The sequence below is a fragment of the Xenia sp. Carnegie-2017 genome, unplaced genomic scaffold, assembly GCF_021976095.1.
Source record: "Xenia sp. Carnegie-2017 unplaced genomic scaffold, XeniaSp_v1 HiC_scaffold_6, whole genome shotgun sequence".
In the NCBI taxonomy this organism is placed as follows: domain Eukaryota; kingdom Metazoa; phylum Cnidaria; class Anthozoa; order Malacalcyonacea; family Xeniidae; genus Xenia; species Xenia sp. Carnegie-2017.
Genome location: NW_025813526.1, coordinates 21,378,679 through 21,406,539, shown reverse-complemented (window position 1 = coordinate 21,406,539; position 27,861 = coordinate 21,378,679). Strand labels below are relative to the sequence as shown.

The following is a 27,861-nucleotide window of genomic DNA, read 5'->3' as shown; positions in this document are numbered from 1 at the left end:
TGAACGAGCAATAGGAATTAAAACGAAAACATTTGGACCTTACCAAGTTAATATTGCGACAACGTAGAACAATCTGGGTTTGGTTTACGATAATATGGGAAAGTACGAAAAAGCAAAAGATTTTTATGAACGAGCGATAGAAATTGAAACGAAAACATTTGGACCTGACCATGTTTATATTGCGACAAGGTACAACAATCTGGGTTTGGTTTACGATAATATGGGAGAGTACGAAAAAGCAAAAGATTTTTATGAACGAGCGATAGAAATTGAAACGAAAACATTTGGACCTGACCATGTTTATATTGCGACAAGGTACAGCAATCTGGGTACGGTTTACAACGATATGGGAGAGTACGACATCAGACAGCACTGAAGTTACAATGAGTTTATGCATCTAAATTTTCTGCATTGCAGGACAGATAAGTCGAACTCAAAGTTGACGAGGATGTTAGATTGCTTGCAGCAGTTTTGTGTTTGTCCATTGCTTAAAGACTCCTTTGCACTTGTCATTGGTACGGTTAATTTTGAAAAATCCGGAGTTACGTGTAAGTTTTGTTAGATTCATTTACAGGCATACTTTGAATAATCAAATAAACGCTTGGGACGTTTAATAATAAATTATAATGGTTGTAGGATAGTGCTTAATAGAGAGAGCGTTTAGATCATTTCTATAAATCTTTATGCGAAAAACTAAGACTAAATGTACTGTTTCTAAGTCTCACTATTATATTATATTGATATTCATTGCAGAGTGATATATATTAAAGAAAAGTATCTAAAATAAGCTCACGCTTTAAGGTGGGCAGAGGGTTGCTAGTTACGCGAAACGTTTATTTGATGAGAGGCGTTCATTTTCAGTAGATATACGTAGTCTTGTAGTGGTATTTAAGTTCTATCATCTATCATCTACTGTAGATCAAAAATATGCTCAGCATTTGTGATGAGGCAGAATTAGGATATGTTGGAGACAAGGTACGTAATAAAGACTATGTTTAGTTTCTCATCGTAATATGTGAAACGTTCAACTGTGTTTTGTACTTTCACAGAATGCTCTTCCTTTTCACCTTCTTCCTTTTTTCATCAAATTTTTGTAAACTTGCGATCGCACTACTTTCTTTTCAATCGTATTTTAAACGCTTTGGTTCTAACTAACTGATCACGGATATATTTTCACAACATCTTATGAATGCTGTTACAAAGCTTCGTTCTCAATTGATTAAAAGCAAGGGAAACGCGCATCTTAGTGGTCAATTTCAATGGATCGATGGTCAGTTGGTGAAAGCATTGAAAGAAGGAAATTGGCTTTGGTCGACATCGTAAACTTTTGTAGGTGAGTATGCTGTACATATATGTATTATGAGGTTTAATTGGGGATCAAGTTGTATCAGAGTTGCCATAAACCATGCAGAGAAAAATAAGGTGTTTTTCATGTTGTTGTAGTGCATCTGTTTTGGATCGTTTAAATGGTCTTCTGGAACCGAATGGAGAATTGAGTATAAACGAACGTGGGATTGTGAAGGATGAGATACCTGTTGTGAAACCACATCCAAACTTCCGGTGAGAAATTTTTTACATAAAGGTATAGCTCCAACTAATAGTTCACGAAAGTTTGAGACTCAAAGGATAAATATTTTTGAAGATATGGAGGTTTAAAGTTGATGCTTTACTGATAACGTATTAAAAATGCCCAACGAGCTAACGACGGCTACCGATTGGAAAAAGGTCGTTGTAACGTAATAGTTGACATTAGCTAAACGCGGTCAATTGCGCGCTACGTTCAAAATATATTGGTAACTTCTTAACAACACGACAATTTAGCATTGAAAATATGGTTTATTGTACCGCATTTAATTGTAAAAACGGTTCTTCTAAGAACCATCAAACGCAGCGAAAGGTTTCTTTTTTCGTTTCCCGAAAACAAGCGCATGCGAGATATTTGGATTGAAAAAATCCGACGCAACAAAGAGCTTAAAATTGTGCTCGCAACATTTCGAGAGTTCGTGCTTCGTGCAAAATTTTGAAGCGATGCAATCAGTAGGATGGACAGCAGGACGGCTTCGCCTTAAGAAGGATGCTGTATCCACGATATTTTAATACTCTGTGGAACCCACAAGTGTAGCATCTAAAAGGAAGCAGCCAACAAATGTTAGAACTGCATTTGAGAAGAGACGAAGGCAAGAGGTGATTATTATAGTTATAGTTAGCAATATTTGTTTACATTTAGCAAAAACTAAGCTATATAGCATTACCAAATAAACTTTTTTGGGAAATTTTTACTCCCGCCGGGCGAGTAGGGACCTAGCTACGCCACTGGAAACATATTGTACAAAAGAATGATAGCACAACGCTATAACCAACAACTACTTGTCTGGTTTACAAGGAAGAGGAGTGGAAGGTTAATTTCTCAAATGTTGTTAGATAAGGTCGTTATTGTTTGTAGTTGTTGGTTATAGCGTTGTGCTATCATTCTTTTTGTTTAATAACATTCCAACTATTTAACCTTTTAAACATATTGTCGACAATGAACCTCATATTTTGTAAAAGCCAAATGAACATATAACACAATGTGGGCGCTGTGCTGTATACTTAGTGTTGATTGTGTTATGAAATTTTATACAAGAAACATATTGTACTTATAGCGATTATTATGTCAAGGCTTTTGCCGCTGACCAGGAAGTTAATAGGCGCGTTCCGATCATCGCCCGTTATATCAAACCCCGCTTTACTGGCTAAACCATCATAAACACAAAGTGTAAACGACGACAAATCTTGTGTGTTTACGAAAAGAAATCAAGTTCATACAACACACAACCAGCAGCTATGCGGCTCTTGGGAGAAGGGAATGTTAGCATGGATAGTCGCGATTATGAAACGGCTATTGAACATTACAAAAAATGTTTGAAGTCTACCGACGAAAATAGCTTGAAAACGATTGCATATTTTGGCCTTGGTAATGCTTACACGCTCTCTGATGAAGGGAAGGAAGCAATAAACTGCTTTAATGATTGCTTAAATCTTTCTTCTCAACTGGAAATTAAATATTTTCAACATCAAATATACCTCGGGTTGGGGGGTATCCATTCTACCACTAAAAGATTGCAGGATGGTATAAAGAAAGAAGAAATAGTCTGTCTTTGTCATGTTGCATTGGGAGGATTGAATAAATTACTTGAAAATTATGAAAAATCCTTGGAGCATTATAGAAAAGGATTCTCGCTGATTGAAAATCAACAGCTAGAAGCAGAAATGCAACATTTACAACTGGAGGAAAAGCAGCTAGGGGACCATCAAGAACATCTACAAGAACAAGAACAACATAAACAGTGTCATCGACCACAACGACAAAAAAAAGTTGGCGGTATTAACATTAGTAAAGATTTTGGCGACCATTACTTGAAGAACTTGTCTCTTAAAGTAAATGGTTTGAACCCGGGAGTATCGTTATATGTTTGTAAATGATGATCGTCCAGGTTAATAAAGTCCTGAGAAGGACTGTTTTTGATGTTTCCTGCACATTTCCTGTACACACAATACATTGACGTAAGAACCAGACAACAAATACGGCTAACCTGACGTTTACTCCTCATTTGACTCTGAAGATGACTACCGCTAAGGTTGTCGAAACGTCAGTCAACAACATCAAAAACAGTCCTTCTCAGGACTTTATTAACCTGGACGATCATCATTTACAAACATATAACTTGTCTCTTGTTACCTCATTCGGAATCATGAATGGAGTGTTAGTTGTTTATTGGGAATTAGCAGAATTGTTTGATAAACTTGAAAAATGGTGGGATGCAGTGTATATTTATGAAATATATCTGATGATAGTCACGGAAGATGAAGATATAAATGAAGAACAAAATGCTATTGAATGTCTAATACGAATATTCGAAGAAGAAGGGCGTGATTACTTTTTGGATTCAATGAAAGTGAGATTACGAGAGCTTGATAAAAGAAAAAAGTGCAAAGGTACAGAATGAACATGAATTCAGCTTAAGACATAAAATTTTGTCCCTAATTCTTGTTTTCCCCAAGAATTATTTGATGTGGAAAATGCATTCATTTTTCAATGCAAATGCAAAATTTCAAAAGAATTACTTTTCAATTTTTACAAAAGCAGTTTTAATTGCTGTTGTTCCAATGAAAATCAAAGTATTTCCACAGCTTTAGTAAAAAGTTGACAGTGTGTGTCTGTATAAGGGATTTTAAAAGGATTAGCTGATCTATTTTTTTAATCTATAGTCCTGTTGTATTATATTCATTATATTTTTGTTATCAACTATCCTTCACTCTTGCTAGAACTGTTTTTTTGAACAGGTGGTTTATTATGTAGTGGTTGCTTTTAGTTACTTTTAACAGATTGTACAGTCCCTATCCAATTTCTCATTGTAATAGTCTATCTTTAACTACTTTTATGTATTTTATTATTCCCATTCATTTCTAAATTTAATTTTTTTCCTTCAATTTTAGAATTGCAACTACAAGATTGGAAATATAATGATCCGTCAACAAAACACAAAGAATTCTTGTTAAAAATGATTGAGTATAGGCATAATCCTAATGTAAAAGTTGAACTTTTAAACGATGTTCTAGTAATTTTCTCAGATGAATTTTGCATTGGCAAAGGATGTGATGGAACCCGTGTTTATCTTGGACTGAGCAAGGATGGTTATGGAAAAGCAGTAAAACGAGTATGTCGAAATAACTGTACCAAAGAAGCAGAGAACGAAATGAAAATTTTAAATGAAATCAAAGCTAAGAAGTCGAGTTATGTTGTGAATTATTACCACTTAGAAGAAGATACCGGACCTGAATATGTCTATTTGATACTTGACCTATGTGAAGAATCGCTGGAGGGTTTTGTAAAATCTTCTACTTTGAAGGATCTTCAAAAATCTCTTCCCGAAATTCTCAAGCAAATTTTAAAAGGATTAGCTGATCTTCATAGCGAACCAAATCCTATTCTTCATCGTGATTTAAAACCATCTAATGTTCTTCGAGATGCACAAGAACAATATCTGATAGCTGACTTTGGTATTAGTCGAATGTTGAAAATGGAGGTAAGACACATAAAAGCGATGTTACTAAGGGAACTCAGTATTGGATGGCTCCTGAATCGTATGTTGTTAAAGAAGAGTCAGTTGATAAAGCACGATACAAACCAGAGTCTGATGTAATGGTGAGTGTAAAATATAACCATTTGCAAATTACTTCCAAATTTTTAGAAATGTTTTGTTGACACTGTTATGCTTTTATATATTTTAGAATGCAGGAATGGTGGCTTATTATGTTGCAACAAAAGGGAAACATCCTTTTGGACCTCGAGAGTATAGACTGAAAAACTTGTTAGATGGATACCCTGTTGGATTGGAAGAAATTGGTTTCTTTAAACTTAGAGATCTTCTTTCATGGAACTCCCGAACACCCGAACTCAGACCATCTGCCAAAAAAGCATTAAAACATCCATATCTGCAATCTGCTGAAGAGAACTTTGATATGTTGTGTGATGTGGTGAATCAACTGGAGATAGAGATAAGTGATCCTCTCCACTCAGATGTCCATAAGCAGTTAAATGATCCAGAAAATTGGATGGACCGTATCGACGGAGAAATTTTTAACAATTTCAATGACTTTGACCCTACATTGTTAGGTTGCTTAAAATTTTTACAAAACGTTCGCGAGCATTGGCAAGATGAACCTCACCCACAACTGCCGCCAAGTGAAAGCAACTATAAAAAGTATTTCCTGCAAGTTTTTCCAGAGCTTCCACTTCTGGTGCACAGAATCATAAGGTATATCGAAAGGAAATCCACTCCAGATCTGGGAGAACAATTTGCTAGTAAGTTAACTATTAAATTATTTCTTTTTCGTCAATGATGTAGCTAATCAATCTCAAAAATCTCTAAGTGTAAAAATGCAACCTAGTCAGTCAGTTTATACAGTCGATTATACAGTCGAAGTGTAAATTTTCTGCTATTTATTTGTCGCGATATGTTTGTTTATCTGTGCATCAAAGTTTGTCATGAACAAGCTAATCATTTTAACAATTTATCGCCGGCATCCCTTTGACGGTATAAAATGGTTAAAACGCAAATATATTTTTAACATATACTAATATTGATATGGAGATAAACAAGGAGTGAGTGTTTGCAGTGACGGCGAAGCAACATTATGAAGTGTGGGGCTAAGTCTTCAATTTTACTATGGCGTCTTAAAATACCCCTCTAAACAACGACTTCAGCTCAGTCTAAATATATTTTTTGCAAAAAGTGGGGGCTTAAGCTCTCCCAGCCTGTATTTTAACTGTAAGGATTTTTACAGTCAGACAAAGTATGACCCTCACACTACAAAAAGTATTTATCTTGTTGATAAAGTTTTGAATGTTCCAATATCAGCAATGTACATGGCAATAGATAATGAACATTTCCTAAGAAATTTGTCTCCACATGGGCAATACTTCCTAGTAAATATGGTCCCACTTCGGAAATTTGGCCCCCCTTACAAACTTTAATATCTTATTCAAAAATGTTGCAATTTTTTTCAAAACCAAGATCACAGATGATCTAACATAATGCAAGTTATGTAGATCTATACATGACTCATTGAACCTGTCTTGTGCAAACAAAGAACATATGTTTTGTTACTTTTATATGTTTTTAATCGTATTACATTTTATTGCTTATGTTCTCTAACGGTTCAATCAAAATTAATATTTTACGAGTTTTTTGTCTCTGTATTGACGTATCATATGTAAATGAAAAAACAATTTTTATTCTTTATATTGCAGGAGAAATCAATCGAGGTTAGTAGCTATGCTCATGCAATAAAGTAAGGACGAATATTTTTATAGATATCACGATAACAAAAGGAATATATTAAGATAAATTTTCTTCCCTCAACAAAACGAAAGTTAGTTTGAAATATTCATATGATTCTATCCTTCTTGGTTCTTATGTTTTAGTACATGGATATTTATGGTTGTTTAAGGCAGTCTATATCCAATGAAATATAAAAGGTTTAAGGGGGAGTGTTCTACGTCGTGGGACCAACTTTATTTAGCGACTTTAATTAGCGGCTGACGCCAAAAAAATGGAGGATTTGTTCCATTGCCGCTGAGATTTACCGACATTGACTGCTTTTCCAAAAATCTCACAATTTCTCTCTCCCCTTGAGAGAGTGAGGAAAAAGTATGTGTTTTTCGCATATTTGGCAAGCAATTTTATGACGAAAATCACTGTAAAAACATAAATTTCATAAAAGAGAGTCTCCTGTGGTTGCCAGTTGTCAGCTTCTACGACGGATGCCTTTTTTAACTATTGACGAACGAGCTATATGTTGGCCACATATGAATGCAGATGTGCGCGTCGTAACTGTCGTTTAATGATTTGCTCGATCAAAGTTTGTAGTCTGCACGAAACAAATTGTATCAAATTTTATCAGTTTTAAATTTTATCAAATAAAGAGTTTATGTGTTTTACGCTACCTTTCATTTGTTTTAGAGTCAAGTTCATTTTCGTATACCTGTCTTGAAGAACCAAGAAGCAGTGCATCAACATTCAAAGGTATATCTAATGTAGTGGGATTTTTTATTATTGAGAAAATAAATCAACAAACGTTGACTCGTAAACAAACAACCATTTACAGCTCCCAAAAATCTGTTAAAAAGTTAAATAGCCAGAAGGGAACTTTCTTTTTGTGTGATGTTTAACCAAATAAAAGCTTACATTTGTTGCAATACTTTTTAATAATATTATCATTCTTAAATGTTTCATATTTACATTGCTTCAGCTTCTGAAGAAAAGAAATCTTTGCTATATCTTCTAAATGATAATGACAGTTATGCTGATATTGGTATAACGTCTTCTACATCAGGACCTACTAAGTAATGGAATTTTATATGCAAATATTTACACAAACGTAAACTTTATTGCCTTTTGAAATGTTAAGTACAAACAAGAATGCAATGTAACCATTGAGATTCGTTTATATCTTCCTTATTCACATACTTTTGTTAACGGTCAAAAATGAGATGTAATGAAGAGTGAAATAACTCAGCAAGTATTCCTTTTATCTTGCTCTGATGTATTAACTGTGTAATGTAATACATTAATTTCCAGCTTCTTACGAAAAGATATCTTTGCCATCTCCCATGAGTGACAACGACTATGACGACATTGACAAAACTACTTCTACAGCAGTACTTCGTAAGAAATTGTATTTTGTTAGCAAACATTTGCACAAACATCTTTACATTCCCTTTAAAAGTCAAACACAAACAATTAAGAGTCGTTATATCATGCGTATTTTTTATACGTTTGTAAAGGGTCAGATGAGAGAGTTTTAGAATTTGTCATCATGCTGTAATGTTATTTAATTGCATTGCAAAATATTAATTTGATTTATCTATTAGATGATAATAACAGTGACGTCATCATTGGTGTTTCGCTTTCCACATCAAAACCTGGTAAGCAAAAGAATTTTGTTAACAAACATTTGCCCAAACATTTCCATGTTTTTCAACGCTAAATACAAACAATAATTTATAACCTAATAAATTAATTTTAAAAGGTATCGTTATACGTAGCCAACTAAAATCTTTTCATTTAAAAATAATGCAAATGTTGTGGATCAAAATCATGTAAAAATTTTAAACTTTATAAACATAGAAATTTAATCAGTATGTATAGAAAGTGAAAACCGTCATGTTCAACGTGTCAGTTACATGTATACGTTACACGTACACAAATGAACTTAAATAGATTATTGTTGAAAAAATCCTTTTAAAACATATTATTTGATTATTGATAGTCAATAAAAGCCAATAATTATGTTTACGAATACATAGTTTCACTTAGCGTTTAGGTGGTTTCCTTTAACTTTTTGTGACAAATAACTGTTTCAAGAGATATTTATGATGTGTTATGAAAAGTAAATTATTAGTTTTACGAAAAACTTGCAATAAAACCCACGTTGTCGTTTTCCACTCAAAGATTAGAAACCACAAAGTAAGGTAGTTCAACTCACTGGTTCAACTCCTCTTTGCAAACACACGGTATTAGCATAACCATGCATGTAATATTTGCAAGACCGAATAACATACAATAAATGGTTACGTAAATGCAAATTCTAAATAAATTATGGCTCGCTGAAAGGTTTGAGGGGGAGTGTTCTACGTCACGGAACCAACTTTATTGTGTCTTTATTGGATCAAATATCCCAAAATTTTAGTTGGACCGACATTTTTTTAGTCTTTTATCTGTTTGTGGACCGACATTTGATTCATATTTTACAAAAACTGGGTAGTGTAACATGTGATATACACGTTTTTTCTTTATCATGTGTTTAGATGCAAATGATAATTTGGATGAACACTTTGGATGAACACAAGCTTTTCAGAAGGTAACCTTAAAACATTACGTTCTTTAATTCTCCGAACTCTTTTCACCTCGACAGATGCTTTCATCTTTGATTTTCAATCTCAATGTTTCCGCATTTAAAGTGAAAAGATCCTGACGTCTCTCAACGTCCTTTGAACTAAATATCCTTCATCCGTGTGTTTGGGAGCAGGGAAATACGCTGTTAATACAAATAAACTCAAAACAAGGCAAACATGTTGTTATGTTATTATTTAGTAGCTAAATATAAAAGTCAGTTCACCTTAACTGCCAAAGCGGTGTAGGTATTTCAAATCTTGTCTAATAGCCACATTTTCTTAATGTGCGTATAATTAGAAAATTAAATTGCTTCTTGATACATTCATTTATTCCTTTCTAAATAATCTACTTTACTTTTAATTGAAGAATTGCTGTCTCAACCATGGAAATGTTATGATAAATCAATAATGCACCAACAAAAGTTCAGAATGATGGAAGAATATGGGCATGAAAATCCAAGAAAAGTTAAACTTGTAAATGGTGTAAAGGTTATTTGTTCTGAGGAGTTTTTGCTTGGTATGGGAAGTGATGGAACTCGTGTTTACCTTGGACTCGGAAAAGATGGTTACGGAAAAGCAGTAAAACGATTGCTTCGAGATAACTGTGCGGAGTTAGCCAAACGAAAAAAAGATATTTTGAATGAGTTGAATGCCAAGCGTTCAAATTATGTTGTGAATTATTGGTATCTTGAAGAACAACCAGGCACAGATTATTTGTATTTGATATTAGATTTGTGTGAAGAATCGTTAGAAAGTTTTGTTAAATCTTCTACTTTGCAAGATCTTCAAAAAGCACTTCCTACAATTCTTAAGCAGATTTTAAAAGGTTTAGCTGATCTTCACAGTGGTCCGTGTCCTATTCTTCACAGGAATTTAAAACCCTCGAACGTTCTTCGAGATGTGGATGGAAATTTTTTAATCGCTGACTTTGGTACAAGTCATATGTTATCTGATGAAACTTCGACACATCGGAGCATACAAAGAGAGCTAAATATTGGATAGCTCCAGAGTCATATGACAAATCAAATGCATCAATTGATAAAGTTCGTTACAAAAAAGAGTCTGACATTATGGTAAGTTCTTGAAGTAAAACTAGAGGTCCAACTACAGGTCAATGTTGTGTTTGCATTTGAATGTTGTATTTGGTAGGGATATCATTATCACTGCCACTGATATCATTATCACTTTTAAATAAAATTTTGTTTACCTCCATTGTACAGTCATATAGTTGCGAAATACAAATTGTACTGTATAAAATATAAAAATATGTATGATAATAAATTTATTGTTGTTATTGCCTTATTGGTTTTACGATTGTATGTCTCTCATTTAGATTGCTCTAAAAAATTTATGGCTACAATTTATAATTGGAGAACATTATTCTGATTTTTCTCGAACTGAACTTGTATTTTTTGCAACTAACAAATAAATTAACTCCATTTTTTATTGAAAATAGAATGCCGGAATGGTGGCTTATTATGTTGCAACAAAGGGGAAACATCCTTTTGGAATTGAACGGCATAGACTGGACAACATTTTGAAAGCAAACCCAGTTGGCTTGAACGAAATCAAGGATGCCACGTTCAAAGACCTTTTATCGTGGATGCTACAGTTAATACCTGAAGACAGGCCATCTGCCAATGAGGCGTTAAAACACCCTTATCTACAAACCGATTAGGAGAATTTTGATTTGCTGTGTGATGTTGGGAATGAACCAGAAATAAAGAAATCATCTCCACATTCTCTTCCCTCAAATCTTCGTGAGCTGTTGAATCTTTCAGTAGGTTGGATGGACCGTATCGATCCTGAATTCTTTAATCATTTCAATAAAGTATCCGACTCTACATGGTTAGGTTGCCTAAGATTTTTACGAAACGTTCGCCAGCGTTGGCATGATAAACCTCGTCCACAACTGTCATCATGTGTTGGAAACTATCAAGAGTATTTTCTTCGACTTTTATGGAACTGCCTCTTCTAGTTCACGGAACCATAAGATTGAGTGACTGGAAGTTAAGACCTGTTCTAAAGGAACATTTTGCAGATAAGACACAGAAATGAATTTCCATTTTCGATAGCCAAGCTATAAATTAGGGTCAATGACACTATATTTGTTATTTTCACTCTAGTTTTCCTCTTCATTTATTGTACTTAATGCATGTATGTTTTGAATTCTGTATATTGCCGTTGCAAACATTTTTCAGACAGTGCACATCCTGTAAAACTTGAAGAAGGCAAAGGAAAGAAAAGCGAAGCTGTTATTGATTACCTTGATCTTAACGGTAAATAGCCATGTAACAACAAAATAATGCTTTAACACTTTTCTTAAATATTCTACCAAAAACCGTAATCTCTCCTCTTGTATCTGGTGCATCATTTTCTAACTTTGTGCAACTGAAAATAACGGTTAAAACAAAGCAAAGAAAAGATTTTACGTTTTTATTAGTTGACTAAGTTGAGGGAAGCTTAGTACTTTCCCCGTGTTTCAAAAAAATTCATTAAACTACGGTAAAGTAAACATATTAAAATGGCTCTTGAAAATACAATTATCCGAGAAATACGAAGCAGTTATGGTTCTCAGTGGAGTGGGGATGCTCTAGGTTATAAGAATGGTTTGTGGGAATTCTGTTACAGTGGTACTCAAATTCATGAAGAACTAGAAAAACTCGGAGGACTTGATAAAATTGACATTAAAGGATGGAGGGTTAGTGACGACACTGTACTACACATTGCTACAGCAGAAGCGTTGGTTTCTGAATGGGCAACAACGGAAGAGTTATTGAGCATTATGGCTACAAAGTACAAGAAGACATGTGCTGAGGATATGTGAGAAAGAGCTCCAGGGCAGACCACAACAAAGGTATGTTTCATGTTACGACCTCTTGAGGAAAAAGGTTACATTATACCATTTAATGAACAGGTGGCGGATGTGGTGCAGCTATGAGATCCATGTGTATAGGTTTGATGTTTCCTTGTGAAGATCAAATTGAAATGTTAATTGAAATTGCTGTTGAAAGTGGAAGGATGACTCATAATCACCCACAGGTATTCACCTTTCATAATAAAGCAACGATTTCAGATCATGTATCAATTATCAAGTCACTAATGTCTAGTGTTTTGTCTATCGACAAGTGTTGCTTTGTATAAAGTTTGCTAGGTTTTCCTGTTATCTGCATTGCTTTTCATTTTGACAAACCTTTATAGTAATTTAGCTTTTCAATCCTTTTGTTTTCTTAGATGTTTTATCTTCAACTCTTCCTTCGATTACTTACTTGATCAAGCCATTACCATGAATGTTTCATATCCTTTTATCTAATATCAATTTATAAATGAAATAAAAGAAGGTTGACCTTAGGTTTGCATAAGTCTATGCAATCCATCATTTTCTAGAACCACATCTCAAATGCCTCCATCCTTCTAACATTGCTCACTTTAAATGACCATATCTTTGATCCATCCCTTTTATCGCTTTTCCACATTTTCAAATTTCTGTCTTCTAAAAACTGTTTGAATTTCCATTGCTGTTTTGCTTTAATATCTTCACTACTACAGCCATTCAATCCATGATCCATATCAAAATGCCGCTATTATGTAAATAGGGTCATCATAATGTGACCTAAAATTAGCAATCTTTAAAGATAATGATTTTAATTATAGGTTATCTTGGGGCTGTTACTGCAGCTTTATTTACAGCCTATGCTATACAGAAGATGGCTCCAAAAAAATGGGGAGCAGGACTTTTAAGTGTTTTACCCAAAGTTTGGGAATACATTGAGAAGGTTGGTCGTGATGTAGAAGAAAACAAGAAATCTTGGGGCTACTTTAAAATAGTTGGGAGTCATATCTTGAACTACGGGGATTAATGAATGGAACCAGTGAACCAAAGTTTCCAGTGACATATAACATACCTGAACGTGATGCTTTTTATAAATCTGTCAGTTATGCAGGTTGGGGTGGGTCCAGTGGTCATGATGCACCAATGATTGCTTACGATGCTTTGATGATGGCAAAAGATTCCTGGTTTCAATTGTGTTCTTGTTCTATGTTTCATGGTGGAGATAGTGACAGTACAGGAATATTGGCTGCAGCATGGTGGGGTAGATGTATGGTGCATGGTGGGTTGGTATGTATGATATGAAAGGTGTACCCTTGGAAATTATAGGAACCTGGAATATGGTCATAGGCTTATGGAGCTGGGTAAAAAATTACTGAATGTATCAAAGAATATGAACAACTAACAGGATAGTATTTATTTAACAAAATTCTGTCATCCCAGTATACTTTAGTATGTTTGTAAATCATACAATAAAAAGTACTACTTGGTTATAACATAAAGGCAAATTACTTTAGAAATAAAGTCTAAAGAATGTCAGATTCAGGGCATGGGCAGTTCTAAGTTCTACTTAGGATGATTCCGGCTGTAGAGTAAGTTTATTGACTAGATATCAGTGAAACTATATATAGACAAGGATCATTACATCTTTAGGTTCATTTTACCTCACAAAATGCAAATTGCAAACGTTTTATTCACTACCAAAATACCTTTGGAGGGAGAGGGAGACGACTTGGCAGGTGGAAGCCTTGCTCCTACGGTCTATGTGTTAAAAATAGGCTTAACATCATTTAGAAGGCACAATTTTCTTTGAAACACGTAGCTACCAAAGTTCAACTGTAAAGCTTTGTCATATTCCCGAGTTTCATAATACAACACACTTAGATTTTTAAAGTCCCTAACGATTGTTTTCGAATTTCCAGAGCTTTTCATGAAACTCTATAGCTTTGTCGTAGTTTCCAGTTTCATAAAACACCACACCAAGATTGTTTAAAGACGTAGCGACATCAACATGATTTGGACCTAACGATTGTTTTCGAATTTCCAGAGCTTTTTCGTGAAACTCTATAGCTTTGTCGTAGTTTCCAGTTTTAGAATACACATTACCAAGATTGTTTAAAGACATAGCGACATCAACATGATTTGGACCTAACGATTGTTTTTGAATTTCCAGAGCTTTTTCGTAAAACTCTATAGCTTTGTCGTAGTTTCCAGTTTCATCAAACATTATACCAAGATTGTTTAAAGACATAGCGACATCAACATGATTTGGACCTAACGATTGTTTTGAATTTCCAGAGCTTTTCATGAAATTCTATTGCTTTGTCGTAGTTTCCAGTATCATTATACACATTACCAAGATTGTTTAAAGACGCAGCAACATCAACATGATTTGGACCTAACGATTGTTTTCGAATTTCCAGAGCTTTTTCGTAAAACTCTATAGCTTTGTCGTAGTTTCCAGTTTCATATAACACCACACCAAGATTGTTTAAAGACGAAGCGACATCAACATGATTTGGACCTAAAGATTGTTTTCGAATTTCCAGAGCTTTTCGTAAAACTCTATAGCTTTGTCGTAGTTTCCAGTTTCAAATAACACATTACCAAGATTGTTTAAAGACCCAGCGACATCAACATGATTTGGACCTAACGATTGTTTTTGAATTTCCAGAGCTTTTTCATAAAACTCTATAGCTTTGTCGTAGTTTCCAGTTTTATAAAACACCACACCAAGATTGTTTAAAGACATAGCGACATCAACATGATTTGGATCTAACGATTGTTTTCGAATTTCAGAGCTTTTCGTAAAACTCTATAGCTTTGTCGTAGTTTCCAGTTTCATATAACACCATACCAAGATTGTTTAAAGACGTAGCGACATCAACATGATTTGGACCTAACGATTGTTTTCGAATTTCCAGAGCTTTTCATAAAACTCTATAGCTTTGTCGTAGTTTCCAGTTTTTAAACACCATACCAAGATTGTTTAAAGACGCAGCGACATCAACATGATTTGGACCTAACGATTGTTTTGAATTTCCAGAGCTTTTCGTGAAACTCTATGCTTTGTCGTAGTTTCCAGTTTTATCAAGTACATTACCAAGATTGTTTAAAGACATAGCGACATCAACATGATTTGGACCTAACGATTGTTTTTGAATTTCCAGAGCTTTTCATAAAGCTCTATAGCTTTGTCGTAGTTTCCAGTTTTATGTAAAACCGTACCAAGACTGTTTAAAGAACTAGCAACATCAACATGATTTGGACCTAACGATTGTTTTCGAATTTCCAGAGCTTTTTCGTGATGATTTTTAGCTTTGTTATACTTCCCGGTATTATAGTACAAAAGACCAAGGATGTTAAAATACCAAGCTTTGTCATAATTAGATTCTTCGTATTTATATTTACCCAATAGTTCGAGAGCAAGATCGTACTTTCCAAAATGTCTTAGTCTGTCAACAAAATATTGGAAAACTTGTAAAGTGTTCATGTTGATTTTTGTCTTGTTGGTCTTTAATAATTGAACAATTTTTTCAAGATGTGGCATTAATTTGATTTCGTCGTCTCTCTCTTTAAACATGTAAAGTGCTTTAGATATTTGATCAACGTTAGTTTCCATTTCATGTTCTTCATTTGAATGTTCAGATTGATAAACAATAATTGCTTTGTGAACAATGCGATGTAGACTAATGTCATTATTTTCTGAATGCAAGAACAATGAGCAGTCCTTTAAACAAAGACATATATCTTCCTTTGAGTGTTTGGGATCTATTTTTTGAACATAACAAATAATAATGTCTCGTGGTATAGGATCAAACGATATCACGGAAAAAAAGTTAATAACATTTGCCAATATTGAGGATTCTTCAGCATTTTGTCTGACAGCTAAAAGTGAAGCTTGTAGCATACTTCTAGGATATACCGAGTTAAATTTAACAAAAGAGGCGTCCATGTTTTCTTGTTCTTCTGAAGATATTTTCTTTAAATATTGTCTCCAAGTGAATGAGCAGTTTGCTTTGTTTACACGACTGACATAACAACCAGCGGTAGCCAAAGCCAGCGGTTGACGATCTAATGCGAGGGATACTTCATTCAACAATTGATCATCAGTATTATCATCTTTAGTGTAATATTCCAACAGTTGACAACATTCTTTATCATTCATTCCACTTCTGATAGAAATATGTTTGTTAAACTTATCGTCTTGAGGTACGGCATCTGTGTTCTGGATAGTTACTATGATTTGTCCATTTATCCACATGGGATCACCAACTTGGGGGAGTAACGAAGAAATTTTGCTGAGCTGTACCACGTTGTCTAAAATGATCAACCAATTTTGCCAGAATTTTAATCGTGTAGATACTAACGATCGCAAATTCTTCACTTTGTCTGCGATGGAACAATTTTCATCTTCAAATTTTTAATCATATACTTGTCACAGTTTAAACGGTATCCAAGTTCACAGTAAGTTTTAAAAGAGATTCCTCATTTTTCCATCGAGAGTCATTACAAACGAAGTTCTATTTTTCCAATCACACGATATTTTTCACAAACCTGTCTTGCAAGTTGTGATTTACCACTGCCAGGATTACCAGTGATGTAAAATATGTCAGTTTATCATTGTTATCATTGCTTAATTTTTCAAGATCGTTTATAATTTTATCTCGTAATTCAGTGCGTTCAACAAAAAAATGATTAGATTTTGAAGGAAGAACTTGGAACGAATTAAAACACTTTCGATGATTTTTTATTTCATTGATTGCATCAAGAGAAAATTTCAAATCTTGAAAGGATTTTTCAATGATGTTGACTATATCATCAAAATCATCATCTGAGCATTCCCCTTCATACCAATGTGCGTACTTGTTTCTTTCACCACGAAGTGCATGAACAGCATCATTTGTTTTTGTCAAGGTGCTTTCCAATTGAATTTGAAAAAATTATTGCATCAAATAATATCGTACAGTCCCACTTACTGGTATCTCCATCTTGATATTTTTGTCGAGTTTTTTGGTCTAACTTTCTTCTTGATTCTAAATTGTAAAATTTGTTACCACTGTTGTGTGTATCATCCCATTCTCCATAAGTTGATTTGTAACAAGAGTTCCATTGTTTAATGAAAAACTGAGCAAGTTCCTTTTGCACCACGTTAATTATTTGCTGAATGTAAGACAGATTTCTTATTCCTGACGATTCCATCTGTAAAAAAATTTGGTATATATCAACAAGACAAAAATCAAGCAAATAAAAAAATATTATACAACCCTTATTAGGTTCCATTGAAGTCCGAATTTACATGATGACGAAATCAAACTTATTTTTAAATTGATTTAATTTCACCAAAAATCGTCTTAAAATTACAAAAGAACCTAAAAACTAATAATGACAGAGAGCATGTATGCTACAGCTTTTACCAACTGCAGTATCCTGTCAAACGACCTTTAGAAAAATTTAAAAAACGTGATATTTTACCTTAAAGTTTACGTTACAAAACAGACATATGAATATATTCTTCAATAATTTGCATAGTCATTTGTGAATGTCATGCCTCTGTATCTAAGAATATGTTATAATGTTGTAGCTGATGGTGTTTTTTAAATTTACTAAGGTTGATGTTTATTTAATTTCATTGACTCTAACGCATTAATTGAAACTTGATTTTATAAATATATATGTTTTACAACATGTTGTAACACAAGATCTTGTTTTTCTTTGCCTATGTACGACAATTGATTGGCAATGGTAAAATTCTTTATCAATTTTAAGACCATGAACTACTATTTTGATTAAATTTTAATATGAAATGAGAATTTTTAATCTATGTTGATAAACTAACGCGTTTTGAGGGAATCATTAACGTAAACTCGAATGTTGAATATTGCCTATTGGTCGTGACTTTTTTAGAACGTGTATCTACAAATACGATAAAAGTTTTCAGATATAATTTCTATGAGCTTTTACAAAGACCTTTTAGTTCGCAAAATATTATAGATCAGAATGTTCGTAATTTATAACACGTCTCTATGGTACGCACCGACTGAAAAGAAAACTGAGAGAGCAGATTCTAACAGTTTCGATAAGGGAGAAATTAAAGATACTTTCTTGTGATTGTGTTCAGCTGTGAACAGCATTGGCTATAGATAAAAAGCATCATTTTGCGACGTTTTCGAGAATCATAAAAAATGAAATAACTTTTTTCATATTTGCAAGTGTTAAACATTAAGGACAGCGATGTTAACGAGGAAGTTTTATTCTGAAAGACAAGAAGAGAGGCTGTGAAACGTCATAATGAGGATAAAAAGACAAAAAGGAAGACAAATATTTACAAAAGGAGCTGGCATTCATAGAACATAACAAATCAAGCTTTAGTTTGAATAAAGACAACTATAGAGAGTTTCCAAAGTCATATGGAAATTTATGTTTTGTCTTTGTCTTGAATGCTAGAAGTGACGTAAGAAACGGCTGTTGCACAGTTTGTGTTTTCACTGATGTATCACGTGATGTCCAGAATTATTTGATTGCCTAACTGTATTGATGAAGTTATAAAAATGTTCAATATCAGATTGATGAGGAAATCACAGAATTTCAGTTTTTAATTATTCAATACGACGAAACTTGCATAAATAAACCTTAGCATCAACAAAAGACATTTGCAAAGCTACAAAGATTATCTAAAGGCTGCATTTGAAGTCTGGAACTATAAGATTTAAAAAGAAATCTTTGATAGGGTACCTAACTTTAAGGTTTTAGCAATAAAGATATTCCTTCTCTCAGTGGTCTATTGTTTTTTTCTACCACTAGGAGGTGTGATTACAATCTCAAGTTAACCTCAACTTTGAACTCTGTATTTTACTTCACAGTAACTTAGTAGAAACTTCTTTGCAACTTCCTAATCACAAACACTGACTCCAGCATTTAGCATATATCGAATTTCACGATCCCTTCGCCTTTTTTATTCTGATATATCTGTAGACGGCGTCTTGTTCGTCACTCTTAACAATTCAACTTCTTTATTTTCATGTATACGTTGCGTTGGTTTTAAAAATTGCTTCATGTTTGTGTTGATTTTTGTTGCAATATATAAACATGACGAATTATTTCAGTGTTGCAGGACCGTCGACATTTCTGCACATGCACTTTTTTTGTAAATTACTGCTTAAGTATTGTCGTTTACTAGAAATGTTGTTTTTATTAATTCATGAATTTTATAAACAAAACTCATATTTCATTACGGGGACATTTTTTTTTGGCCAACCACTGTAGATGTGTCGTATCACTATGTGTGACAACACGTCAAAAATAACATCATTTCTTTCAAGTGTTGCCAAACAGAAGACATGATTGGTGATTTAATGACCAAAAGACTCTCAAAAGTTTACTATCAAAACTTTTCAAAGCTATTGGGAGTAGTTGAAGTCAAAGAACAATGATAAGTTTTAATTTTGTGTCATGAAGATTTGTTAGTTTTGTTAATATAACTATTAAGTGGAAGTGTTAAAAGGAATTAATATGTTGTAATATTCATGTCTTAGGACACGTGACACGAATGACGTCACATATGCATGCTTTCTTTTACACAGATGTGCAGAATTGTTTGATTGCCCAGCTGTACTTATAAGGTTATCAAGTTGATAGGAAATCAGAGATCTTCAGTATTGTATTATTTAATGCGATGAATTTGCACATATCAACATTAGCGTCAACAGCTAAGCATCGACGAAAGACAATTGCAACGTCACAAAGATAAGCAAAATTCTTTGGCCCATTTAAAATGTTGACTTACAAAATTGAACAAGCGATGCTATAGTTTATGACAAAGATAAACCCACTTCCTGATCAATATTTCTACTTCTAAAACGACTTAAATATCTAAACTATTCAATGATGAATTTGCATGTATCACCTTAGCGTCAACAGCTCGACAAAAGATAATTGCAACGTTTCAAAACGACTAAATGTTTAAAAAAATCCGACTAAATATTTAAAATATCAATGATGGCATGCATGAGTCCATTTGCAATTTCAAACTTAATTCTCCTCCTGATTCATAAATGTATAAATGTCACTTCATAACATCACAAGTATAATGAAATAACACATATTTTATAAATATACCGTCCGGACCCAAAGATAAATATAATTGCATGCTAGCAAGCAATTTGAATTTCTTGGCAAACAAACACATCACGATAAACAAGCCTTCCTTTCGATGGCAGTAATTATTTTTCGTAAGTAAATTGTTTGTATTTGCAACTTCGTTTGATTGGTATACAATTACAGGATTACAAATTGCTACGGGTATCTATGATGTATATTTCACAGTACTAAGGTGTGACTAATATTTAGTAAAAATATATTAATTAAATATGACAAACATTTTGTATTTAAGGTCACATTTATACATCGTAAACACACATGATAATTCTTTATCTTTTGTCTTACAAACCTTTTGCTGGTCGACGGTTGGAGCTTTGAACATTCAATCTTTCAGATAAATTCAACGTTCTGAAGTGTTAAGCGTCAAATGTCTGCGTCGCTTGAGTGGATACGGGGCAAATAATTTTGGGCCTTTATTGTTATGTAAAACAAAGACACAGAATAGATTAAGTTATCTATTCTGTGACGACAGTATCACTGTTCAATATACGTTGAAATTTGATGAAAAATAGGACAACTTCTTCTTACAAAGTTTCATTTTATCGTTAGAAACTACAATATTTAAGCAGCTTTGAGGCAATCGTTTGCTTTCTCAGTAAAACAATGCCGTAAACTGATTTCCGAAAAATTGGTATTAATTGTCATCGGGTCGTCGGTATGGTCGTCGGTCACAAACAATGATGACGTTTCTACCTTTGACTGATGGAAACATGCAAACTAGTCAATATTCAATATGGCGTTTGAACGAATTGTGGTATGTTTCGCTGCCGGAAAATGGCATATACAACCACAAATACAACCATCCGACTGGTGCAGTTAAAAAAAGAAATTTCAAGGCTTCCATTTACTACATGTTTCAAAGTTCATGTATGAGAACAATATTTCTTCGTGTATTCATATTTTTTAGGAGTTTGCAACATCAAAAGTTCGAAGCAAGGCAATCGATCAACAGGGCTCAGTCACTCAGTACTATGCTTAGTACTTTTTTAAATATCTATCGGAGAAGTCTGGCTGGGAGAATGGTACTTAGAATAATTCTAGGCTAACTTTGTCAATCCAAGAACAAGTGCAGTACTGGTTTTATAAATCGGGGTATTATTTTTGGGTACACTTGCAAAATGTATCAATTCAGGAAGAAATTCAGACGCTCAAATGACTTTTTTACAATAACGTGGAGAGGAAAGGAAACACACAAAAGATGATGCGGTAGGAATTTTTAAAGTGTTCTTTTATTGTTTCTGGTTGCACAATTTCATATTAATTTATATTTATTACTACAGTTATATTAACAAAAGTATGTGTACAAATTTATTTATGCCCACAATGTTGTGTAAGGAAAAACGATTATTCTGAGCACATTTTCCAATTTCAAGTCTGGATTCTCTACATCCTTTAATCACAATGTCATATATGTTAATAGAATAGCAGTGTGTCATATGAATCTCAATTTTTTGAACAAGAAAATGAATTTGGGGATTTAGTAAGTTTACATATATTGTAAAACTATGTAGATATAAAAATACGCTATGTTTATGGGTTTTTCATTTATATGTAGAATGAACAAAGTGAAGATATTGCTGAAAATTATGACAAGCACCAAGAGTTAACCACCAAAACACAGGTTTTAATGTACATATTGATATTGTTTCTCATGAAAAGTCATTGGAAATGGTTATATGTAGGACTGCTTTCACTAGAAAAACTAAAAATTTTGAAGTAATTTAAAGAAGGCATGCATTATTTCAACACTTATTAAAAGTCTGTACACATTTTAAATTAAATAATGGTCTTTATTTGTAGGATTCTGAAGATATTTTTACCAAGCAATCTATCTCTATTATTACAGAGGAATCTAAACAACCATGTCAACATAGTCAAGTAGTTCTCACTTATACAGTTATACTTTATACTGTTTACCACTAGTCATGTTTTTAATGTGTTATAAATTGACAATATGCTTGTTGATTGCTTATGCATGAGACACTGTGTAGCAAAACTTTATTAACATCTCGTAGAAATGTGCTCAACAAACATAAAAATATATTACAATAGATATTTTTGAAACAGTGAACATTAATAATTACTGTATACTTGCTCTTTCAGAGTCATTTGTCACCCACTGGCCACTATACTGGGCTATTGTTACAGTTTGACTTTGCATCAAATGTATCACGTCAGCAATCCTTTGTTGTTCATGATTATAATGCAAACAAAAGAACAATTATGGTGATGTCAAATTTTATTTCCATAATTTCAATGTTGGGTATATACCCAACTAAATGATATTACTCAATACTCTTTTTTTGGTGCTATAATCTGCATGTATTTTTTTCTTCAGCATAATTCATTTGTATTTGTACATCGATATCCCCACCTATTGCTTGATGGCTACGGTTGGATATTGTGCTGCTCATGTGATGCAAATAGAAAGCAATTTGTTGAAGCCCTACCTAATAATATACAATTAGATCCTCAAAAAGGTATGTAAAATAGATGTTACTGAAATGAAATTATTAAAACAGGCCAAACAACATTTTGTACTTGTCAGATATACCATATCCCAGTTGCATACACATATTAGCAATGTAAAAATATCTGGTTGTGTATGATAGAAAGTTTGGTATTGAAGCCAAAGATTTTATTGAAAAAAGTAAGTGTTGTGTGTTACTCTTTCAGGATATAAGGTGTCTGAACAGCTTCACCAAATTTTGACTTACACTTACATACTATTTGTATTAATCTGACATTGCATGAAGTGAATGTCTCAAATTCGTATTTGGCTTATTTTTTCAATGTAAAGTTCTTCATGTTGTATGGGAGGAAATGTCTTCATCCTTAAATATCAGTTTATTGTACATTTCAAACCCTTGTGAAGTCATCCTTCTGTGTTTTTACAAGACCCTTGTTTGACATTGTTCTTATTACATGTGGACGTTAACTAGCATAGCTTTACAAGCAAAATATTGTTAAAACTTGTGAATGATTATTTACACAACATATTTATCTCATCCAATTTCTTTTATGAATGCAGAATCCACATCCATGATGCAGTCTGTTTTCAGTGATCATTCCTACCATGAGATGCGACCTGAAGAAGTATATTTTTTTATGTGAAAATAACTTTTTGTACAAATACACGTATATTTTCTCAACCTTCTAATACCCCACAATTTGTTACCATACATCCTGTGCCTAAGTTCAGGAGCTTCTATAAAGGTATTAGGGTGATAGCCAACAGGGCAAATTGAATTTATTTATGACTATTGAGGTATACACACTCATACTCAAATACATACATAGCCACATACCTACAGTACATACATTAAGTAGTATAAACTAAATGTATGATAAAAATAGTAAAGTCATATTCACCATTTGCTTTACGTGCCTGATATATATATTAAGCACTTTCTAAGGATTTTGTGAAGTCATAATCATAATTATTAATCTGCATACACATACACACACATACATACACACACATAATACAACCTTAAGATAAATGATTTTACATATTTTAGGACTTGTTTAGTGCAGTGTGCAGAGAGGTTCAGTGGATTGCTGTAAAACCAGTGAATAGTCCATGGGGGGTTTGTACTTTTGTGTATTCAAAAGTAACGCCGCCCCAGCCCGAGTTAAAATGTTGCAGCTGTTCGTCATATCATTGCATTCATGTGACAACCCTTGCAAAAGCCATGCAAATCGTTGAAGAGGATGAAATGGATTCTCCATTGGCACTTTTTAAGTGTTCCTTTGGAATTACACCAGAGATGCGAGACTATTTTGAATTGGCTACACTTAGCAAAGAAAAGGTTTCTTTATTTGAAACAGGTATGCAAGATAATCTGCAATGGTGAACATCCTTTTAGCTTTACATATACTATTTCCTTTATCGGTATGGTATTTAGCACTTTCTAGCATTTTGTAAATATTACAATTTAATTATTTTAGGCAATGAGAATGATGCAAGCGATTTTACTGATCTTCCTGAAAAAAATGGTCATAAAATTTTGGCCATCTGAAAGTGGTATTTGTTCTTGTGGTGCAGAGTGGGATAAACGTTCTATTCAAGATGAATGGTTGTACGTAGACGTGTGTTCAGTTGCGTACTTTTATTCAATCCATGATGTGAAGGGTAAGTTCTGATTTGTTATAGGTTACGCTTTGCTTCATAATTATTTGACTTAAATAAATTATTTAGTGTATTGTAGACCTTGCTCCTCTTGTGCTACGAAAAAGCATTATGATGGCATTGAAAACAGGATTGTATGGTTTGGATCATATGCAATATCTCATGCCGTTCTAAAGATTACATTCGGCTTTTCATAACGTCGAGGTAATTTTAATGAAAATTTGCCGAAGCATTAGTAGCTACGTTTGTCCATTATTTAATTTTCTCGCCCTATCTCTTTTGAATGTTTTTTTTTTTATTCTTGTTCAGTTTACCTATGTACAAATATTATGTTGCGTATGTACAAAGGCAAGTGTCTTCGGGTAATTTTAATTTCCCAAAGGAAATAACTTACGCCAAGTTTCGTCTCGCTATCATTGCCATGATACGGTAAGCATCATTTCATTTTCAGCTGTAAAATATGAATATTCCATTGAGATAGTGATCGCTTGTTTTATTAAGTTATTGAATTTTCTCTTATTAAGGTTGCTTGATATTGATTTTGACAATGGGTTTTTGTGAATTATGTGGAAGAATTCCCCAAAGGTGGTGATGGATGGAACAACTCTTGGAATACAGAAAACTTTCTTACCAAATAATTTAAGAGAGTCTGATACTGGATTGCTAGATGGAAGATAAGTATTTTTGAAGTTTATCTGTAATATATAGTATATACAGGTCTGCTAATTAGTAAATACGAGTGTTCATCTACGTATCAGAAAGCATTTTATGCATGATGGTGACTTCTCTCACTTTGTTTTGTACACAGCTTATAGTTATAAAAATAACAACCTGTTTTCTTTTGTCCAATACTAGGTTTGAAATGCGCAATTTCATCAACAGGAGAAATGTGCGAGCTTTATTGAAGAAGTACAGTGATTCAAAGCTAAGTTGGGACGAATTTCAAAATTAAAATTTGAAGTAAGAAGAATTTATTACCCACGAGTACAAAATTTTGTATGACCACTCCAGAGCTGATTTTATACTACAATTTCTCGTATTTATAGATATCTCCGAAGGGCTTAGGACTCTACTTGAATGGTTAGAGAAACAAGGATTTATCACTAGTTATCCAAACTCGTGCAGAAGGTTATTGGCAGCATTGGCTTCTGACAAACCAGTATGCGCAATTGTGCCCCCCAAAGAAGAAGTTTTGGACCTCTTGATTATTATGTCTGATGAAGCCAATCCAAAGACAGTCCTTCGACTTCGTGTGATAAAATTAATGCCCAACATAAAGTTCTGATTAGAGCCATAAAATAGATTAGAGGCCAGTGAAAGTAGGTTTGCGGTAGACGGAAGTCACCAACTTCTTCACCAACTTCCACAGCTTCATCCCACTTACCACAAACTTTCACTAGTCTCCTGCTTACACCGCATCTTCAATCTTTGTTCTACTTACGAAAATTTTCATACACAACTCAGATTTACCAGAAAGTCACTCACCAAAAACGGTTTTCCTTCACGTATAATTTACCAAATCACAGGTCGCTTCCTTAACAACACCTTTGCCCTAAACCACCTGTCTCGACTGCTCACAAAATGCCCATCTATTTCTGTCTTCCTTTCACCGGAATACACTCCTTCAAATTCGCACACAAAGCAATAGCCTTTGTGCTGCAGCCTCCCATATATCCATTAAATTTGTTTTCCGCCCTTCTCAACGTATCTCTTTCTTCCTTTAATGACAAATTCCCAAACCCCTGAGATCTGGTGTAGTCTATTTATTCAAGTGTCGAAGCTGCAACGCGTCGTATGTGGGTCAATTCACACGTCATCTACACACCAGATTTTCAGACTTGGGAATATCCCCATACAGGCAACCAAGTTTCCCACCCTTCATCATCAAGCATTCTTGCTCACATTAACGCAACTGGACACACCCCCAACTTAGACGACTTTAAAATAATCTCCTCTTCCAACGATACATATGAACTCTCCATTCATGAAAGCCTTCTAATCAATAAACTTGAGAATGAAACGACTTTTATTATGACTTTTAACGACTTTTAATACGACTTTTTATATGAGTTTAAAAGAGTATCCTGAGCATGTAAGGAGATGTGATAATCCACAAACAAGATACGAAAGTTGCCCAAAGACAAAACGTTTGTCTATGTTCATACCGCTGAATGCTGTGAAACCAGATGGTATATGTACTGCTCTTGTATTTTATTTTAGCACTTTAATTTCTTTACATACACAGGTATTTAGTAATTTTGCTGTAAATTATTTTGCAGATAGCGGATATCGCAAGGAATTGTTTGGATTTACATGCTTTAACTCTTGCATTGGAGGAATGAACAGACGACCAACACATTTATCCTTTCGACTGGAATGTGGGTACGTTATTTAATTACTTTTATTTTATAGTATGCATTTGAGGGATTATAAAGAATGAGATGGTACATACATGTATTGTATGTGATATAAATGTGTGTCAAAGGCTCATACTTTCTTCTCTGTCAGTTCTAGGGTTGAAGGTATAGCTGTGGTTGAGCTACGTATATGTGCTTCACCTGGAAGGGATAGCATTGAAAAGGACTGGGATCTAATTCAAAGCTAAACAAACACCAGGACAACGAACCCAGTTCAACGACAGACGTGACATCATCCACAACAACATTATACCCCCTTCGACAGAGTGTACTCATGTCAACTGTTAAAGACTCCAGCTCACCCAAACCTTTCCAGTTCTCTATCACGCAAGGACAACAACCTCGTAAACGACGTAAGTTTTACGTATTAAAGAATTCATAGAAAGTTTCTTCCTATGTGCTATGATATGAGATATGTATTTTTTTGAAAATTTTGTATTCATGAATAAGCACGTGATTTTTAATCGACATTATTTTCCAGTAAATCCTTATGTGAGCGATGGATTTGTTGTGAAGAGAGGGAAGTTGAGCCAAGAATGTGCGCCTGATTCATCTTCAAGTTCCGATGAGACGTTTTATCTGAAGGTGAGAACAATTGGAGATTATGTGAAATGATTATCACCACGAAGGTATTTTACTTTTTATAAAAGGTACATGGTCAGAGGCGTTATGAGTTATTAACGAAAATCAACGAGGTTCTAGATGGTGTAAAGGCACCTGATCAAATACCAAACAAGTAATTTTACGCAAGAGATTTTTCACCTTCAGACATTATTGTCATTATTTTTAATGTTATGTGCATTCACTAATCGTTTTAAGATATGCAAGTGATGAAAGAAGTCCTCCAGAATTCACTAAAATTCAGCTATCTATAGCTTAATTT

The 27,861-nt window shown here is 33.8% G+C and overlaps 3 protein-coding genes, 3 long non-coding RNA genes and 1 pseudogene across 6 annotated transcripts; 5 read left to right on the top strand and 2 right to left on the bottom strand.

The window, feature by feature from the left end:
- The first annotated feature begins 5,436 nt into the window (after positions 1-5,436).
- On the top strand, positions 5,437-8,370 carry LOC124457328. Its single transcript, XM_047007599.1, has 6 exons — positions 5,437-5,845; positions 6,794-6,808; positions 7,506-7,703; positions 7,795-7,857; positions 8,124-8,210; positions 8,330-8,370. Exons 1-6 carry the CDS (start codon positions 5,503-5,505, stop codon positions 8,368-8,370), a joined length of 747 nt encoding a protein of 248 aa, XP_046863555.1. The 5' UTR covers positions 5,437-5,502.
- Positions 8,371-13,077: 4,707 nt separating this feature from the next.
- LOC124457327 lies at positions 13,078-13,803 on the top strand (annotated as a pseudogene).
- Positions 13,804-17,267: 3,464 nt separating this feature from the next.
- Positions 17,268-21,030, bottom strand: LOC124457447. Its single transcript, XR_006952592.1, has 2 exons — positions 20,719-21,030; positions 17,268-17,471 (listed from the first exon to the last, which is right to left on the bottom strand). It is a non-coding gene; the product is annotated as an uncharacterized LOC124457447 (long non-coding RNA).
- Positions 21,031-21,606: 576 nt separating this feature from the next.
- Positions 21,607-24,451, top strand: LOC124457326. Its single transcript, XM_047007598.1, has 9 exons — positions 21,607-21,635; positions 21,850-21,909; positions 21,985-22,050; positions 22,230-22,307; positions 22,533-22,655; positions 22,768-22,909; positions 23,461-23,525; positions 23,951-24,260; positions 24,381-24,451. The coding sequence occupies exons 5-9, from the start codon at positions 22,653-22,655 to the stop codon at positions 24,449-24,451; spliced, it is 591 nt and encodes a 196-aa protein (XP_046863554.1). The 5' UTR covers positions 21,607-21,635; positions 21,850-21,909; positions 21,985-22,050; positions 22,230-22,307; positions 22,533-22,652.
- Positions 24,452-24,733: 282 nt separating this feature from the next.
- On the top strand, positions 24,734-25,236 carry LOC124457445. The gene is made up of 3 exons (XR_006952589.1): positions 24,734-24,765; positions 24,871-24,990; positions 25,086-25,236. It is a non-coding gene; the product is annotated as an uncharacterized LOC124457445 (long non-coding RNA).
- LOC124457444 lies at positions 24,863-25,355 on the bottom strand. The gene is made up of 2 exons (XR_006952588.1): positions 25,193-25,355; positions 24,863-25,012 (listed from the first exon to the last, which is right to left on the bottom strand). It is a non-coding gene; the product is annotated as an uncharacterized LOC124457444 (long non-coding RNA).
- A 1,180-nt stretch (positions 25,356-26,535) lies between these two features.
- Positions 26,536-27,858, top strand: LOC124457325. The gene is made up of 6 exons (XM_047007597.1): positions 26,536-26,750; positions 26,841-26,943; positions 27,070-27,331; positions 27,460-27,563; positions 27,629-27,714; positions 27,798-27,858. The coding sequence occupies exons 3-6, from the start codon at positions 27,253-27,255 to the stop codon at positions 27,856-27,858; spliced, it is 330 nt and encodes a 109-aa protein (XP_046863553.1). The 5' UTR covers positions 26,536-26,750; positions 26,841-26,943; positions 27,070-27,252.
- The last annotated feature ends 3 nt before the right edge of the window (positions 27,859-27,861 follow it).